The sequence below is a fragment of the Pleurodeles waltl genome, chromosome 5 (assembly GCF_031143425.1).
Source record: "Pleurodeles waltl isolate 20211129_DDA chromosome 5, aPleWal1.hap1.20221129, whole genome shotgun sequence".
In the NCBI taxonomy this organism is placed as follows: domain Eukaryota; kingdom Metazoa; phylum Chordata; class Amphibia; order Caudata; family Salamandridae; genus Pleurodeles; species Pleurodeles waltl.
The window spans coordinates 757,044,425-757,060,833 of NC_090444.1; the positions used below are offsets into that span (position 1 = coordinate 757,044,425).

The 16,409-nt window shown below is 42.9% G+C and overlaps 1 protein-coding gene across 1 annotated transcript in view; it reads right to left on the bottom strand.

Moving 5' to 3' along the window:
- Nucleotides 1-16,409, bottom strand: part of SYNE1 (spectrin repeat containing nuclear envelope protein 1) — a 1,478,055-nt gene that overhangs the window by 927,369 nt on the left and 534,277 nt on the right. Inside the window, exons 43-46 of the mRNA XM_069234720.1 lie at nucleotides 16,174-16,332; nucleotides 13,402-13,584; nucleotides 11,278-11,379; nucleotides 87-290 (exon numbers count right to left, since the gene is read on the bottom strand). Coding sequence (XP_069090821.1) covers nucleotides 87-290; nucleotides 11,278-11,379; nucleotides 13,402-13,584; nucleotides 16,174-16,332 — 648 coding nt within the window. The remainder of the gene's footprint in view (nucleotides 1-86; nucleotides 291-11,277; nucleotides 11,380-13,401; nucleotides 13,585-16,173; nucleotides 16,333-16,409) is intronic.

Sequence of the window (16,409 nt, forward strand, 5' to 3'; positions counted from 1 at the left end):
ATTTCAATAGGATTACAACATGTACATTTTACAATACAACTCTCCTGGTGTTTCATGATGTCCTCTTACTACAAAAACGATCTCACCTTGACTTTCTTGAGGTCCTCTGGATCCTTGCTACAGTCAAACTTCAAAACTGACTCCTCAACTTTGGTCAGCCAGTCTGTCATCTGTTCAATAAACTTTTGTAGCTGGGTCTTCTGAGTGCTGAAGTCTTTAAGGGTCCCTTTTGCCATCTCTGACATTTCCTTGGCATGCTCCAGTTTCTGTCTTAGATCTGCTTCCATAAACTGAGTAAAAATTATAAAAGCAACACGAACAGTACTTAAACAAACTGAAATGTAAATGAGTTAATCTACACCATGGCAAAACCATTGATTAAAGACAGTGGTATGGTATCGATTGCTAAGTATACAAATATCCAAAGGTACCCACTATGCACATTAATGCACATTTCCAATAAACACCTGGTAGTATCTCTTTTTACGGGAAAGAGACACCGCATCAGAGATGCTGGAAGAGTGATAGTGTGCATGGGAAGACCACAAAGGAAGATATGCTTTGGAAACCATGAAAGAGATTGTGTACTGGAACTGGAGATCTTTCACCGGGATTGACTGCACTTTACTGTACAAAAAAGGGAGTATAGAAAACACCAAATAGTATTTCTTTCAGGTGGTACAGTAGCTGGAGAATATTGATGCAGCAGCTTTCTGTTCTGGGCCTGACTTGCTGATTCCCTACAACCTCTCATGCTCTTGCCTCAGGTAATCAGTGTGACTGCCCAAGAGCCTTTTTCTGCCTCATCTGTTACACTGGATTCACTACTGAATTCACAGCGGGATTACATTCCACGTTGGTCAGGTGATGAATGGTGCGTAAAGGTCTTATGAAGGGCTTGAAGTGTCCCAACAATCTGGGTATTGTAATAATAATTCACTGGCTGCCCTATGTTCTCAACAGTCGTGCCTGATTTGAGAATGATTGGTGCTCTTACCATTGTTTGAGAACCCCCAGGAAACAGTAACAAATGGCAAAACATTTCACCTAATTATAACTTGTGTGGTTTTTTCCAGAGGTCAACATCTGTGTAGGATTAATTAAAGAAAAGTTTAGATCATTTGTATAGTATGAAGTCGACACACCACCACACAAACACATAGGGTAAGAGTTCAGGACTGAGTCACATAGACTGGTAAAAAAGTGATTGCTGCCTGCAGGCAGCTGGCTCTTTATATGCATATCAAAATGAGATATGCCATGCAAAGAGTCCAGGGGTTCCCTTACTCGTGCACAGGTGCTTACTCTAGCAATCCCAAGGTGATCTTTTAGGGGGTAGTGTGGTCTTGCAGCCTTATGCTTATCAGAGAGAATTGTGAGACACCTGCAAATACACAAGCAGCCAATCTCCTGGAATTAAGGTGAGTGTTAAGCAAGAGTAAGGACCACACCAACAGGTCACACCGGGCAGCACTGGGGCAGTTGGGTGCAGAGGTGTATTACGGCAATGGGTGCCCAATGTTAGTCAATAGTGATCTCATCCAGTTGCAAAGACGCTGCAGGTGAGGACTCGGGACTCAGTCCGTGGGAACCAACAAGTGGGTTCCGATCTTGGTATGTCCGAGGATACCTCGGGTCCTCTTGTCCGTGGGCCAGTGGCAACTGGTGCAGAGGTGCTTTGAGGCATTGGGTTTCATCCACCGGAGCACTTGCGGTTCAGGAGGCCTGCGTGCAGAGGCTGCGGGCATCGTCATTAAGTCCACAGTGGGCAAGTCCATGGGAAACTTATTCTCTGGAGGGCTGGGGGACCACACTGGCACCATTGGTCTACTTCTGCGGCACGGGTACACTGGTGCTAACAGGTGACAAGTTTAAGCGGTCCAGGGTCCTTGCAGTTTGTCTTGGGGTACCTGCAAGATGCATGGAAGCTGCTCTGCTGCTTCACAGGAGTTTCTGGGTCTTTGTGGAAGGCAGGCAGTCCTCCAAGTCTTTGGAGACACAACAGCTGCAGGACAAGATGGCTTTGATAGCAGATTTCTATAAGTGGTGTCCATATTAGGCAATGTACCTTAGGAGTGAGGCTGACCTGAGAGGTGAACACACCTCTCTGAATAGTAGATTCCAAACCTGTCCAGGTGTCAAATGGGCCCTGGGACAGGAAGGTCAGCAGCTCTCCTGTGAATGAAGCCAGATCTGCATACCATGGGCGGTGGGCTTCTTTGAAGCCCTCTGCCTTGGAATGTCGATTTGCAGGTCATCCTGCTGGGAGGTGTGTGCTACAAACCCTGCCAGAGCAGCCTTTGGTTCTGTCTGCCCAAGAGCAAAGGCTCTCACCCCTCAGGTCAGAAAAGTGTCTGGTGGCGGCAGTTTAATAAGAACTAGCCTGCCAGCACACAGGTAGTGGTAAGTTTTTCTGGGGGCACCTCAACGGTGCCCTCTGGGTGCATGTATTAATAAATCCATCACTGGAATCACAGTGGGTTTATAAATACAAGCTGTTTGATACCAAATGTCCCTATTTTCAGTGAAGTCATCATGTAGCTAGGGCACTTGCATTGCCAGTGTCCAGCACATGCACTTAAAAAGGCTTCCCTGTCCACTCACTGTGTCTAAGAATCACCAAAGACATAATAGGGGCACAGCTGCTCTTAAAGATATGTCCCACATGTAATATAATGCACCCTGCCTTAGGGCTGGAAGGACTGCTGTAGGGGTAACTTACATATATAGAAAGCAGTGACAGGACACATGGCACACAAGCTGTATGCCATGTCGAGGTTTCACTTTTACTGCACCAAGACACGCAGCCTGCTATGGCGGGCTGCATGTGCTAGGTGAGGGGACCCTGAGGGTGGCACAATACATGCTTCAGCCCTTGGGGACCTTCTTTGGTACCATACCCTGGGTGTCAGGGGTACCATTTACTAGGGATTTACAGGGGGACCAAATGTATAGCCAACTGGCCAATCGGGGAATGATTGCACAGTTCTAGGGAAAGTGATCTGGCACTGGCAACCTGATTGGCAGGAACCCAGTGCACCTTCAGCCAAAATTGCATTGAATACCAGGCAAAAAGTGGGGTGACCATGTCAAAAAGGGGCACTTTCCTACACTGGTAAAATTTAAATGAGCTGCATTTGAATTTTTTTTTTTACATGCAGTCACAAATATGGTGTTCTGCTGACCTCATCAGGCCACCATCCCACCCTTCTAATGACCAGCAATTGGAGTAAGTTGCAATTTGCAATCTAAGTCATGAAAGTAATGCGGCAGAATTGAATGTGACTGACTCTGAATGGGAATTTTGCAAACCGAACTACTGTTGCATAGGTCAGTTTGTAATATTCTATTCCATTCCCAAAAAGTGCACAATTTGCAACCACTTTTGTGAAGTTATTACCAGCATTTTGGGTGTAGGGACTATGTATCCCAGGAGGAGCAGGATCAAGGAGGTTGCCCTATTGTCATCAGACTACGCCCAACTCATCTGTAGCCCCTCAGCGATATATAGCGCGTTGTCTGTTCCTGTGGCGAGGGAGTTATTCCCAGCATTTTGGGTGTAGGGACTACACGTCCCAGGAGGAGCAGGGTAAAGGAGATGGCTCCTTTGTCATTGGACTACACCCAAATCACCTTTAGGCCCTTAGCACTCTATAGCGTGTTGCCTGTTCCCGTCGGCATGGAAGTTATTGCCAGCATTTTGAGTATAGGAACTACACAATCTAGGAGGAGCAGGGTCAAGGAGGCGGCTCCATTGCCATTGGACTTCACCCAACTCAACTGCAGCCACTCAGCGCTATATAGTGTGCTGCCTGTTCTCGCAGCGTGGGAGTTATTGCCAGCATTTTGGGGTTAGGGACTACATGTCCCTGGATGAACAAGGTCAAGGAGACAGCCCCACTGTCACTGGACTATGTCCAACTCACCTGCAGCCCCTTAGCACTATATAACGTGTTGCCTGTTCCTGCGGCAAAAGTTATTGTCAGCATTTTGGGTATAGGGACTATGGCCCTCATTACAACCCTGGTGGTCAAATACCGCCAGGGCTGTTTTGGAGGTTGTACTGCCAACAGGCTGGCGGTACAAACTCGCATATTACGACCGCTGCGGAAGCGCCGCAGTCGCACCTCCGGGACTTGCGGTTTTCTGCCACGGTGGTCCTGGTGGTTTTCCGCCACGGTGGTCCTGGCGGTTTTAATCCTCCAGTGCAGCGCTGTTTGCAGCGCTGTCCAGGGTGTTACGAGTCCCCTTCCCACCAGCCTTTCCATGGAAAGGCTGGTGGAAAGGGGAGTCGCAGGGCCCCCTTGGCACAGCCCCATACAGCTTTTCACTGTCTGCACAGAAGACAGTGAAAAGCGCAATGGGTGCAACTGCACCCGTCGCACGGCCGCAACGCCGCCGGCTCCATTTCGAGCCGGCTCCCATATTGCAGCCCAGCGGGGATGTCATAATGGGCACCGCGGGAGTGTGGCCGCATTGGCGGCCGAACAGCGGTTACAACTTGGCGGGCGGCAATGTTGTAATGAGGCCCTATGTGTCCCAGAAGGAGCAGGGTCAAGGAGGCGGCCCCATTATCATCAGACTATGCCCAACTCACCTGCGCTATAGAGTACTGACTGTTCCCGCGGTGCTGAAGTTATTGCTAGCATTTCGGGTGTTGGGACTAAGCGTCCCAGGAAGAGCAGTATTAAGGAGGTGGCTCCACTGTCATCGGAAGATGCCAAACTCACCTGCAGCACCTCAGGGCTATAGAGCGTATTGCCTGTTTCTATGGTGAGGGTCTGTCTTGCGCACATCATCACCAGAAAAAGGCAGAGCAGGGCCACCCCTTTTAGCTCCTCAGCATGGGACTCCTGGCCCATCTCAGGCAAGTGCGTACTTGTTCTCTGCTCCGGCCTAAAACTGGTTGTCTGGCCCTTTAGTGACTGGAACGGATGGCAATGGATTGTTGTCTCACCCTAAATAGCTGTTGTTACCAGTACCTGGCATTGTACAATTAAATTATCTGACAATTGGGGAGAACATGCTTCTGTTTAGTCAAACAAGGACCTCTAATGTTCTTTGACTCTGACAGATGGGTACTCCTTTTGTGAAGCCCTTATGCTTCGGTGTTATCTTGTGTTGCCTAATGGGATTGTTAAATTTGTATTATTCTCTTGTTATGTGGAAAATTCTTCCACTTCAAATTTTGCTAATCTTAGTCTGTTTGTATTCCATTGAATTCTTTATATAAGTTTTGTAATTATTCCGTGATTTTTGTAGTGTATGTGATTGAGCATATTCTTGCTCTTTATGGTAGCCGTTATTAATGTATAGCCTCTTTAGTACTGTTTTATGTCATTTTGTTATTAGTTTTTTAAATTGTTATCTCAAAGTTTTAACAACATTGTGCTACCCTTGTGACTAGACTAGGTAGTTGAGATGGGGAAAAGGAAATGCACTGATAAGCATACAAGTGAGCCTACAAATGAAAAAATCCCACGAGCTAATAATTGCACTTTACAGGACATTTACTTCCTTATTGAGGAAGCAAGTCAATCTGGTGCCCTAAAGCATTAAAAAATAATGAAAAAGAAGCCTGAAGCTCTAGGGGAAAAAAGTCAAAATGCCCCTTTATTTAAAAAAAAGGTTGCTAAAGACAAATTTTTTAGTTCTGGAGAACCACAAGCAACTATAAATTCTGATTCATGTTGTACGGAGCTCACCAACAGAACTGAATGGTGGCCGTCCTATGGCAGAATGCTTGACAGTTCCGTCTAATCCATGTGGTAATCGTTTCCCCCCGTTAGTAGCTTCTGGCAAGCTTACTAGCAAGCCCTGGTTGGGATCCCCTCCTTTAATTAAGTCTTGAGGGTTGGAATCTCAAAGCGATCAAATTCAAGATTTGTAGGAAATTATTTCTCTCATGGGGGCAGAAGTCTTTGATTTATTAGCTAAGGTCCAGTCCCTGCTGAAAATATAACTGTCTGGCCAACTGGTTGATACCCATAGGATTAAGTGCTCTAGCAGTTAACCAATGAGATTCAGAGGCAGTCTAATCGCCCAGTAGGTAGACCCCCCCATATTCTGAACACACATTTCCTCCAACTAACTCTGGGATTCAGCTTAAAGTTAATATAGAGAAGAGGGAAGAATGTGAGTGTACCACCTTTTCAACATCTTTTGTGGACTGATTGGATAGCTCAATTAGTCCACCTAAAATTAGACAGAATGCAACATCTGCTCAAGCAAATCATGGTTCTCCAATATATGTTCCACAGTTGCCCTTAACTTATGGTAGTTTGTGTTCATCTGTATCTTCTGCCTACATTAATTTGGCTCAAGATCCACCCTTGACAACTGATGTATTTTCCTCGGGAACTGTGACTGTCATGGCGCAACAGGACGAGAGAGTAGCTTCTTAAACTTGTCAGCCCATTTCTGTATTATCCAGTAATAAACTGGTAATTATTTCTTGGAATATCGCAGGGTTTAAAAGTAAGGAAGACCAGACAGACTGGCGGGCCTTTATTGATAAAGGGGATATTGTTATGTTTTAAGAGACTTGGCAGCTAGAAGGACCCCATTGGCAAGGGTTTAAATTGTTTAGCGTTCCAGCAAAAAAAGACAATGTCCGGCACAGCATCAGGGAGCTTGGCTATATGGTTTAAAATCTCATCTAGATATTATGGAAATTGATAAAGATGAATTCACCGGACCTGATGGGGTTGGAGTTGTGTATGGGTAATGGGGAAAAATGTATAGTATATGACGTATATAGCAGATCTGTCCCAAAGTCTTCAGAATCCCCAGTTCTAATTTTATGAAAAATATAAATTGACAGGACTCCTGTGGGGTCATTTGTGGTTGTTGGTGGGGACTTTAATGCCACATTTGATCCATCAGCGCTTATTGGGGATTTTGTCAGCGAGCAAATATGGGGAATTCCTTAAGCGATGGGCCCTTGTATATCATTGGCAGCCAGGGTTGTCTTGCAAAATCTAGATCTGTGTTCAAGTTGTAACTTAAGAGCCTGCAATGGCCGAACTGCTTCTGATCTGGCCAGTCGCCCTACTTTTAAAAGGAATGCATACACGAGCACTAGTCATTACTTTTTACTAGATATCCATTTGTGGAGGAATCTTAGTGTCATGGAGGTAGTAGAGCTATCTGAAAGTGATCATGATCCTTTGATTCTTACCCTCTTAGATTTGCTTAATGGGAGTGATTTCCGTTGCTGATTTGTCCCCAGATTGAGTAATGGCCTCCCATATTATGTGTTTTGATATATTGACAAACATGATTTTTTTCAAACCCTTGTCTAAGGTAACAAACTCCATTACTCCTAAATCTACCTGGTACAACAAGTCCTGCACATTGGCAAAGAGTGCTTTAGTGAAATCAATTAAGGATGGTTCACAGCTTGACATACGGCTAGCCAAAGCTAATACAAACTAGAGCAGAAGCAGGCTAAAGTAAACTGGGATACCTTGACTTGGGAGGATGTGATGGGTGCAATCCGCTCAAGTAACCAGGGCGATTTTTGTCGTGTGGTTAGTCATGGCACCAAAACATCCATTTCAAGACCCGAAAGTGTCTTCCTTCCCCAGAACTGGGTTAGCCATTTTCAGGCGTTTTATTGAACAGACCCCGAGACTCTCCAATATTTCACTGAAGGGGAATGCCTACTGCCTACTTTAACATCTAATCCGACTTATGCAGGTGCCCTGCCAGGTTATTTTGCTTTAGCAGAGACCCACCGTGCAATCTGCATGCAGAAAGCAGGTAAAGCTCCTGGGCCAGATAAGATTCCTGTGGACCTGTTTAAATCTGAAACTACTGTCCGGGTCCCATATTTAAATCATCTTGCCAGTGTTATTATGGCAGAGGGTCAAATTCCTCCTACTTGGAAAGGAGCCGAGATAGTGCCCATTTTCAAGAAGGGTCTCAAATCTGATCCAGGTCACTATCGCCCAATATATCTAATATATTATGTGCAAAAAAAAATTAAATCAGGTTTTCGTGCAAAAATTAGCAAAGTAGACCAGGTATTCAGATTTTAGTTGATAAGGTGGGACGAGGTGGACATTAGCAAACGTAGCCTTTATGTGGCATTTGCTGACTTCCTGCCCATTCTCGAATGTTATTCTGTAATTACACCAGGACAATTATGACCAAATTAGGTGGGAAGTAAATGGGGAAGTCCCAAGCCATAATAAAATTAATAGGGGGTTATGCAAGACTGTGTCCTTGCCCTTATTAATTTATCCTCTTTATAAATGGCTGTGTTGACTTTCTTCTGAGCTGCGGTAATGATGCACCAACTTAAGGAGGCTTGAAAATTCCTGTTTTGTTATTGGCGGATGACACGCTTCTGGTTTTGAAAATGCGGCAGGGGCTTGAGATTCTTCTTGCTAGTTTTAATCTGTATTGAGCATCAACACTAAAAAGACTAAGTTTATGGTGATCCATCCCAATTGGCATTTTAGAGGTGCTATTACTCTGGAGGGTGAGAAGCTTGAGAGAGTCATGGACTTCGATTACCTAGGAGTACGCCTTTCTAGCAGTAGTAGTTCTTGGGATAGCCAGATTGTAAAGAGTACCCTTAAATTTGAACCAAAGGGCGGGAATTGCTCTGGGCTTGACTGAAAGGACCTCTTTCCATCCTGTATCTCCCCTTTTAGAAATCTGGAGAGTGCAGGCTATTACAGGCGCAGCCTATGGGGCTGAACTGTGGGGTTACTATAATGTTGATGCTTTAGGAGTAGCTGAGAACAGGTTTCTAAGGGCTGCTCTGAAACTCCTGCAGAGCACTCCATTGGTCTTTTGACTTCACCATGATTTCCAGGCCGTCATTCCTACAGTAAGGTTGAATCCATTCTTGTATGGGTTAAGGAGTTGGTCGACCTCGGAGGTGGAATCATAAAGGCATTGCTTAAAATACATCTTAGGCAGACATAAATAATTGGTCTCCCTGCCAAGGCTGAGATATGTGAGATTGATGTTGTCCTCTTTGGTTTTGTCCAATTTGTGGTCTTCCCCAGAGCTGATTAAGCCTACTGCAGTTATTTTGGTGAAGCGTGCCTTTTGGGAGAATGAACAGGCATCCCTGGTCAACTGGGGTATTGCAGGCCCACTAGGAAATAGCTTTTTAGAAGCCAAATTGGTTCCTCACTTTGTATCATACATGGATGAGTTTGAGCCACCATTTACCAAGGCCCATATATCCGATTCAGACTGGGTACCTTCCTGTTGGTGTCTTTTACATCTAAATGGAAGGGTTCCAAAGTAGGGAATAGCTCATGCCCAGCATGTATCACGGAGGTGGAAACAGCTGAGCGCTTTTTTCTTTTGTCCTATATTTAGTAGACAACGTAAATGTTGGCCTGTTCCACTATGCCAGGTTCTGAGCTTTCACCAACTCGGGTCACTTTGAGAATTTGTTCGTTTGATGCTACACCATGTATTGTATTCTTTGTTGCCAAGTATTTAGAAAGTACACTTAGGTGGTCATTACAACATCAGCGGTCTTTTTACAAGACCGGTGAGGGACCGCCGTGCTGAAGACCGCCAGTGCAGGCGGTTTTCCGCTCGGCGCATTCTGACCGCTGGCAGCCCTCCATCCTTTTCCGGACGGAGAGCCGCCAGCAGCCATACTGGCGGACGGCGGGGAAGTGGAGGTAGCTCCACCTCCACCGCCCGTCAACAGAACACCGCCCACCGAATCACGTCCTGTGATTCTGCGTGGCGGTGTTCTGTTGACGGGGTGCTGGCGGCGGAGCTGCCCCCATGGATCTCGTCCCCTCCCGGAGGATCAAAGGACCAGGTAAGTTGATCATCCGTTAGGGGAGGGGGGTTGGGGGGTGTTGTGTGATGTGTGGGTGCATGGGGGTGTGCGTGTGTGTATGTAGAGGGGGTGTGTGAGTGCGTGTATGCATGCGGGGTGTTGTGTGTTTGGAAATGAGTGCGTGTCTGTATGTATGTATGTCTGTATGGATGTGTGCGTGTATGTCTGAATGTGGGTGTGTGCGTATGACTCTGTGTGTGGCTGTTGGCACGTATGTTGGTGTGTGTGCGGGTATGTGTGTTGGTGGTGCCTGCGTGCATGTCGGGTGTGAATGTGTAATGTAATGTTGGGGGTAGGGGTGGGGAGGGGATCCTGCCACCTTTGGGGGTGGCAGGGGTGGTGGGGGTGTAGGGGAAGGACTTGGGGTGGGGATGGGAGAGACCCCTATCAGTGCCAGGGAAGGAATTCCCTGGCACTGATAGTGCTCACCGCCATGGATTTCATGGCGGTTCCTAACCCCATGAAATCCAGGGCGGTCAGCCGGGTCATGATACCGCCGGTGGTATTGTGACGACCACTGGGCTGGAGACCCTGGTCTCCAGCCCAGCGGTCGTCTGCGCCCTGGCGGTCAGATCGGAGAAGTGGCGGATGACCATGGCGGTAACCGCCATGGTCATAATTCCAACATTTTTACCGCCAGCCTGTTGGCGGTAAGACCGCCACTTCTCCGCCAAACGCCAGGGTTGTAATGAGGGCCTTACACTTCACCTTACAATGAAGCAAGGTGAGGCCATTTTTACTAATCAGCCCTGGTCTTTGCAGCTATTCCAACCACGTAGCACAAGGAACTGCATATATTTCAATCTTACACAGTGTGTAAAACAGGTGCCCCTTATTTAATCACACTTAAACCTCAAATCTTTTAGCAACATATTTTTATGCAAGAAAAATAGGGGACAGGCAGCTGATTATTTTTTTGTCTTGAGGTGTACATTTCAACATAATATTCTAAACATACATAACTAAATCCTTTCGAACCTATAATTAAAACAAGGAGAAAACAGCATGTTAAAATTGAAAGATGTTAGAACATTATATAGCCAGCATACTAATGATTTTAAAAAACAGAAAATATCCCAATCTATGGGGTCAATACTAAATGGTTTCAAATAGTATGTGGGGAACATTAAGCCCCCTTCATTTGGACTTTAGAGAACACCCACATTTTAGTTTCACCGATACTTCCACACACATGCAACTTAACTTTATAATTTATGTTCGTCATAGCTAGTCAAATGTTATCAAGGCACAGAACAACTTTGTGCTTCTGGATTTTTTTGAAGCGAGCAGAGTGGTGACGGTACCGTGTTTGAATGTGTGGGTCTGAGTGTGAAGGGGGAGTATTTAGCTTCTGTTGTGGGGGCAGGTTCTCATAATGGACAGATCTTACAGTAGGTTGGTGTGTGTGAGCACATGCACGCATGCATGCGGGTGTGACTACACAGACTTACCTGAAGCTCTGCAGGAGGCTCCTGACTCTTGGTTAACTCTTTGAGTTCATACACTTTTGAGTGAAGCTCTTCCAATTTCTGCCCTTTGTTTGTTACTTCGGACTGAAGAAATCACACACAGCACAAAATTAAAACACAGAATCAGCAAATTGTCCGAACTCTCCGATACAATATATGCTTTTAGAATAAAAACACGAATCACATTCTAATCAATATTTCCCAAACGTTCATGAATGTCCCTGTTTCTGTAAACTGCTTAGACCGTTGCTCAAAATAAAACTATAGTCATGGCACAGCTGCTTATTAAAAGTGCAGCTGTCTAACATTTATGAGACTGGAAACAACATGATTAGGAGCAAGCCTCCCAGTCTTGAGCCAAAAATATATTTTTTCACTTTCTTCCTTTAGAAAGTTACCCAAAGCATATCAACTGGACAGTGCAATATCGCCTTACCCCGAAAATCTCCTTTTCAGTTATCGTGTACAATGGTATATGCCCCTGACAATCTTTTCATGGGGAATCTTTAAACAACTTCTATTGAAATAACCTCCTCTGTGCTAATGGAGTGCTTTAATATATGCTTTTTTAGGTTTTATTTCTATGACATGGACACCTATGCAAAATTCATGTGCATTGCTAAATACAGAAGTGAAGGACAGCAGCCAAAGTATCCAAATAGAAGTTGATTAATTATCAGGAATTAATGCTTTTCTGAATATAATCAGATCCAAGGCACTGTAATTTAATTCAGGAGAAAATAAAGGTCAGTGCAGGATCCACAAATGATATATTAAACACAGAGGCAACACAACCAATGTACTGACTCGGCTTTGCCACTTCAAGTTATGCAGCTACATACTTATAGTCCTCCACTCCCAAAACAAATACGCCTTCATAATCAGGTGTATGCACAATCCCTGAGTGGTGTGAGACATGCATTCTGCTTTTGCCAACATAAACTGTGGCCATTTGTGCATCCCAGGAGCAGTGTGTGACCCACAGTCTGTTTCTAGCATCACAAGCTATAGTAATTTTTGGATTTCTGGAGCAGTGTGAGATGCACAAGTCTCCTTTAAAGTATCAGAAGCCATGGTCAACAGTGCAATCTTTGAGCAGATGGGCACCTGCAGCATGTTTCAGGTACCACAAGCAACTGTCATCTTTGCATTCATCAAGTGATGTGGGACCCATGGAGGATATCTGTGGAAAAGTGTAGGGTTAGGTTTAGGGTTAAGGTTTGATTTAGAATAAGGTACCAACTCGAGAATTATCTGAGGAAATGTGTATGTCTAGGGGAAAGGTTTCAGTTTAGATTTGCCATAGACCATTGGATGAGCTTGCAGCTCATTTCATCAGCTGAAATCTCTAAATGAAATGCCCTGGACTTGTGGTGTTCCTTTATATCTCGTAATTCTAATTGGGTTCTTATCTTTATTTTTACCACCCATCAAAATTAGGAGTAATGGAATTCTAAGTACCTCAATTTTCAAATGGATTGAATCAAACTGCAGGTTATTCAATGAAATTAAACAAGGAATAAATAAGAAAAGTGAATATCCCTTACAAATCTAGCATACATATATGTGTAAAGATATATATTCATCAGACATGCACAACCTGTGTCATGTCAGTGGTAAAATACCTCTGCATGCCAGAGGGGATAATCCTCCTCGTTCAAATTCAAAGTGCTATTTAACCTAAAAGTGAGCAATAGCTTCTGTACTCAAAGGTTTGTTGTTTTATCAAACGAATGCAGAGAAGGCGGTATCTGTAACAATTGAATATGCAGGTGAATAAAAAAAAAATGTATAATCCTTTCCCAAAGAGTAAACCTTAGTAGAGATTGTTCATATGTGACAGCAAACTAGGCAACCAGGCTGTTGTATTGCCATAGTTGACAGCCCTATCTATGGACACTGAGGGGACAGATATGTTGACGTACTGGAGCATGGTCACCTATTTTCACTCTGTAGTCAAATAGATTTCCAGATTTAAACTCAGATATTGTGAATATCAAACACTTATTAACAGGATAGGGGGCAGGAGGATGTCAGGAAGTTACAAGAATTCTAGAGAGTACAGTTGAAATATTCTGCATTTTTGAAAAAGAAGAAAATACATACCTGAAATTGTTCAAGGGATGCCTTCATTCTCTGACTGTTGTTTAGGTGACTGATGCTTTCACTCATTTGTGAAATGGAGCTATTGGACCAACCATCAATTTCATCACCAATTGTAAGTACATCTTCCCACAGAGACAGGCATGAACTCAACCTCTCCATGTTGTCATCTATTCTCTCTGACACCTGTTTTGGAAGTGGAACACATCAAAGACCATATGAAAAGCATTACTGTTATCATGAAATTCCTGGATTTAGGGAAAACCCTTAAATCAAAATGAATAGACTGATTCGTATTACATTGTTAGTATGAGTGACCCAAATTTAGAGTTGTAGAACACAAACAATTAAAAAAACAATAAGATGGGCTTTTGTTTACCAAAAACAGCACATTTGGCTTTCGTTAGCAGAATGCACTCAAAGATAAACAACACAAAATACATATACAGCCAAATGCTGACAGTAAGCCTGTTACAGGATTCCATGCACACACAAGATATAGACACCTTTACATAAATATAGCATACAAACATACTTTTGTTATTTATGACAGTGACAATGTAACTTGATATTTTTAGTGGATTTAATGGGTTTTTAAACCGATTATAAAAATTACAGTTTAAGGTTTTTATGCTATTGCAGTTTCCTGTATTCTGAATGAAGACTTTTATCTTAATTGCCAGGGGTAGGTGTTTAATGAGCATTAACAGGTTTCATGTTTGGTATAAAACATGCTTTTTGTGTTTGTTCATGATGCTCACTTTTTCACTTCCTGATTTCCAAAGGAATAAATTAGTTTTGCAATGCTGCAACAAAGTAGATGATGTTTTCTAGCTTGCCCGGAACTTTCCTTTCAATTTTATCAGTCTGCTGGCCTCTCCAACTTTTCATTAGCCTGTGGTTACATTTCTGTGCTGACAGTGAGACTGACAAAATTAATCTTTACACTAGGACATGAGGGAACTACATTGCCATCAGCTAATGCAATGTACTAATCTTAAAATATTTATAAAATATTATTGGAAATGCCTACCTTAAGTAAGTTCTCTGATAATGAGATCACCACACTAATGAAAACATTAGATGCTAAATCATCATGATGCGGTTCCGAAATTTCATTAGTGTAGCACAATACTTGCATACTTCTCTAGCTCATACAAATGCAAAGCTAGAAATCCCATCTGCTGCGTCACAGTTCCTTTTCTTATATCTCCATATTGCTTTACATACCAGAATTCCATATAGGGCATTTGATAAGTCAACGCTAAGACAAACAAGATATTTGTGATTCATAACAAAAAAATGTAATTTTTGCATTGTGCAAAAGTGAAAGGTCAAAAACAAATCACATATAAGTTCACAAAAAGAATGCAGTGAAAATGTAGTTAGAAACAGGCTTTGTTATTTCTTTGTAACAAAAATGTAATCAACAAAATGGTAAGATCATGGCAACTGCCAAATAACTCCTTTTACTTCACTTCTCAATGGGAAGAAAGAATCCTAAGTCTCTAAGGATAATATGTGATGTGAAAATTCCTACCTTAGTATTGAGTTATATTGAATGCCTATCCCACAGAATTAACATTTTGATGAATTCTGAAAGGGAAGTTGTGGGTCATTTTGTTAGTACCTTGGCATGCCCCTAGAGGGTTTTGCATCAGGCTGGTGATAAGTAATGTCATAATTAGAGTATGCTTTGAAATTCGTAGGCTTCTCTAGAGCCCCAGAAAGTACTTTTCACTATTTGTGAGTTCAGGAGATGGAGTCAGAGGTGAAGAATTACTTCTCTAGCTGAGTGAATCTAGACCTTTAGGTGTTACAATATGATTGGCTGATTATACACTGTTGATTAACATGGAAATTCACCATGGTATGCTTGTGATAATATTGTAGCTAAGACCTCTGAGTTACTAAGTATTTTGTTTAAAAAAATAGAGCAAATTGATTTTGCACTGTGTTGCTGCTTATGTCCTTAAAATTGATTTAACTGATTTTGCTGCTAGCATAGTCACATCTTTCACATTTTGGAAGTGGATACAATGTACTCTGTTTGCTAACATCTAAACTGCAAAAAGTGTGTGAAATCTGTTTGCTCCATGTTTTGATCTGGCCAAATATCGTCTGACCCAGTGATTCTAAAGCTGTGGTCCAAGGATTGCTGGGGGTCCACAAAGCCTACTCAGGGGGCCTGTGACTGCTTAGAAAATTAAATAATATTAACAGATCAATAAAATGTATAAAAGTGATGAAGTTGAATGTACAATTGAAAATGCTAAAATGTTTTGGAAATGTCATGGAATTTGAAACTGAAGGCTAAACATTTGGTTAGTACCCACAGTGTGATTCGTGGGACAAGTACAGAATACACTATGGACGAGTAGTTGCCTTAAACAAATTTAGAAAAGCTCCAACCTTCCATTTGAAATTATTTTTTTCATATTTTTTATTGAATTAAAATAAATATTTATTCATTTTCATATTTGTTTGATGAATGCTGGGTCTCTGTTTTTGTGATTTGTTTTGCGGTTCAAATCATGTAAAATGCTTAGGCCAAGTTCTGCAGCATCCAGTAATGACTCGGTGGGGGTGACTGGGTTTAACTATTGATTAAGTGTGGGTCTTCAGAAGTCAAAATGTTACGAACCAGTGGTCTGACCCATTCGTTATTAGACAAGTAGCAAAAAGGGGTGAACAGAATTGCCCTTTTTTGTTAACTAATGCAAAGTTTCTGTAACAGAACACAAGGAGTTTTAACTTTATGATTATTGTACTTACATCAAGCCAGTGGTCCACAATATTGTCCATGTCTTTTTTCACTATCCTGATGTCACTGCCATGAATTTTCTTCAGCTCAGCAAGGACATGCTTTCCTTTGTTAGTAAAGTCATCCAGCTCTTTCTGACGGTCGTTTAGCTCATTCTTAGTCATTTCATGCTGGGAAAGACAAATATGTTTCTCATCTTTTAACAAAGACTGTGTTTTGGCCTTCGGGCACCAAAATCATAATATTC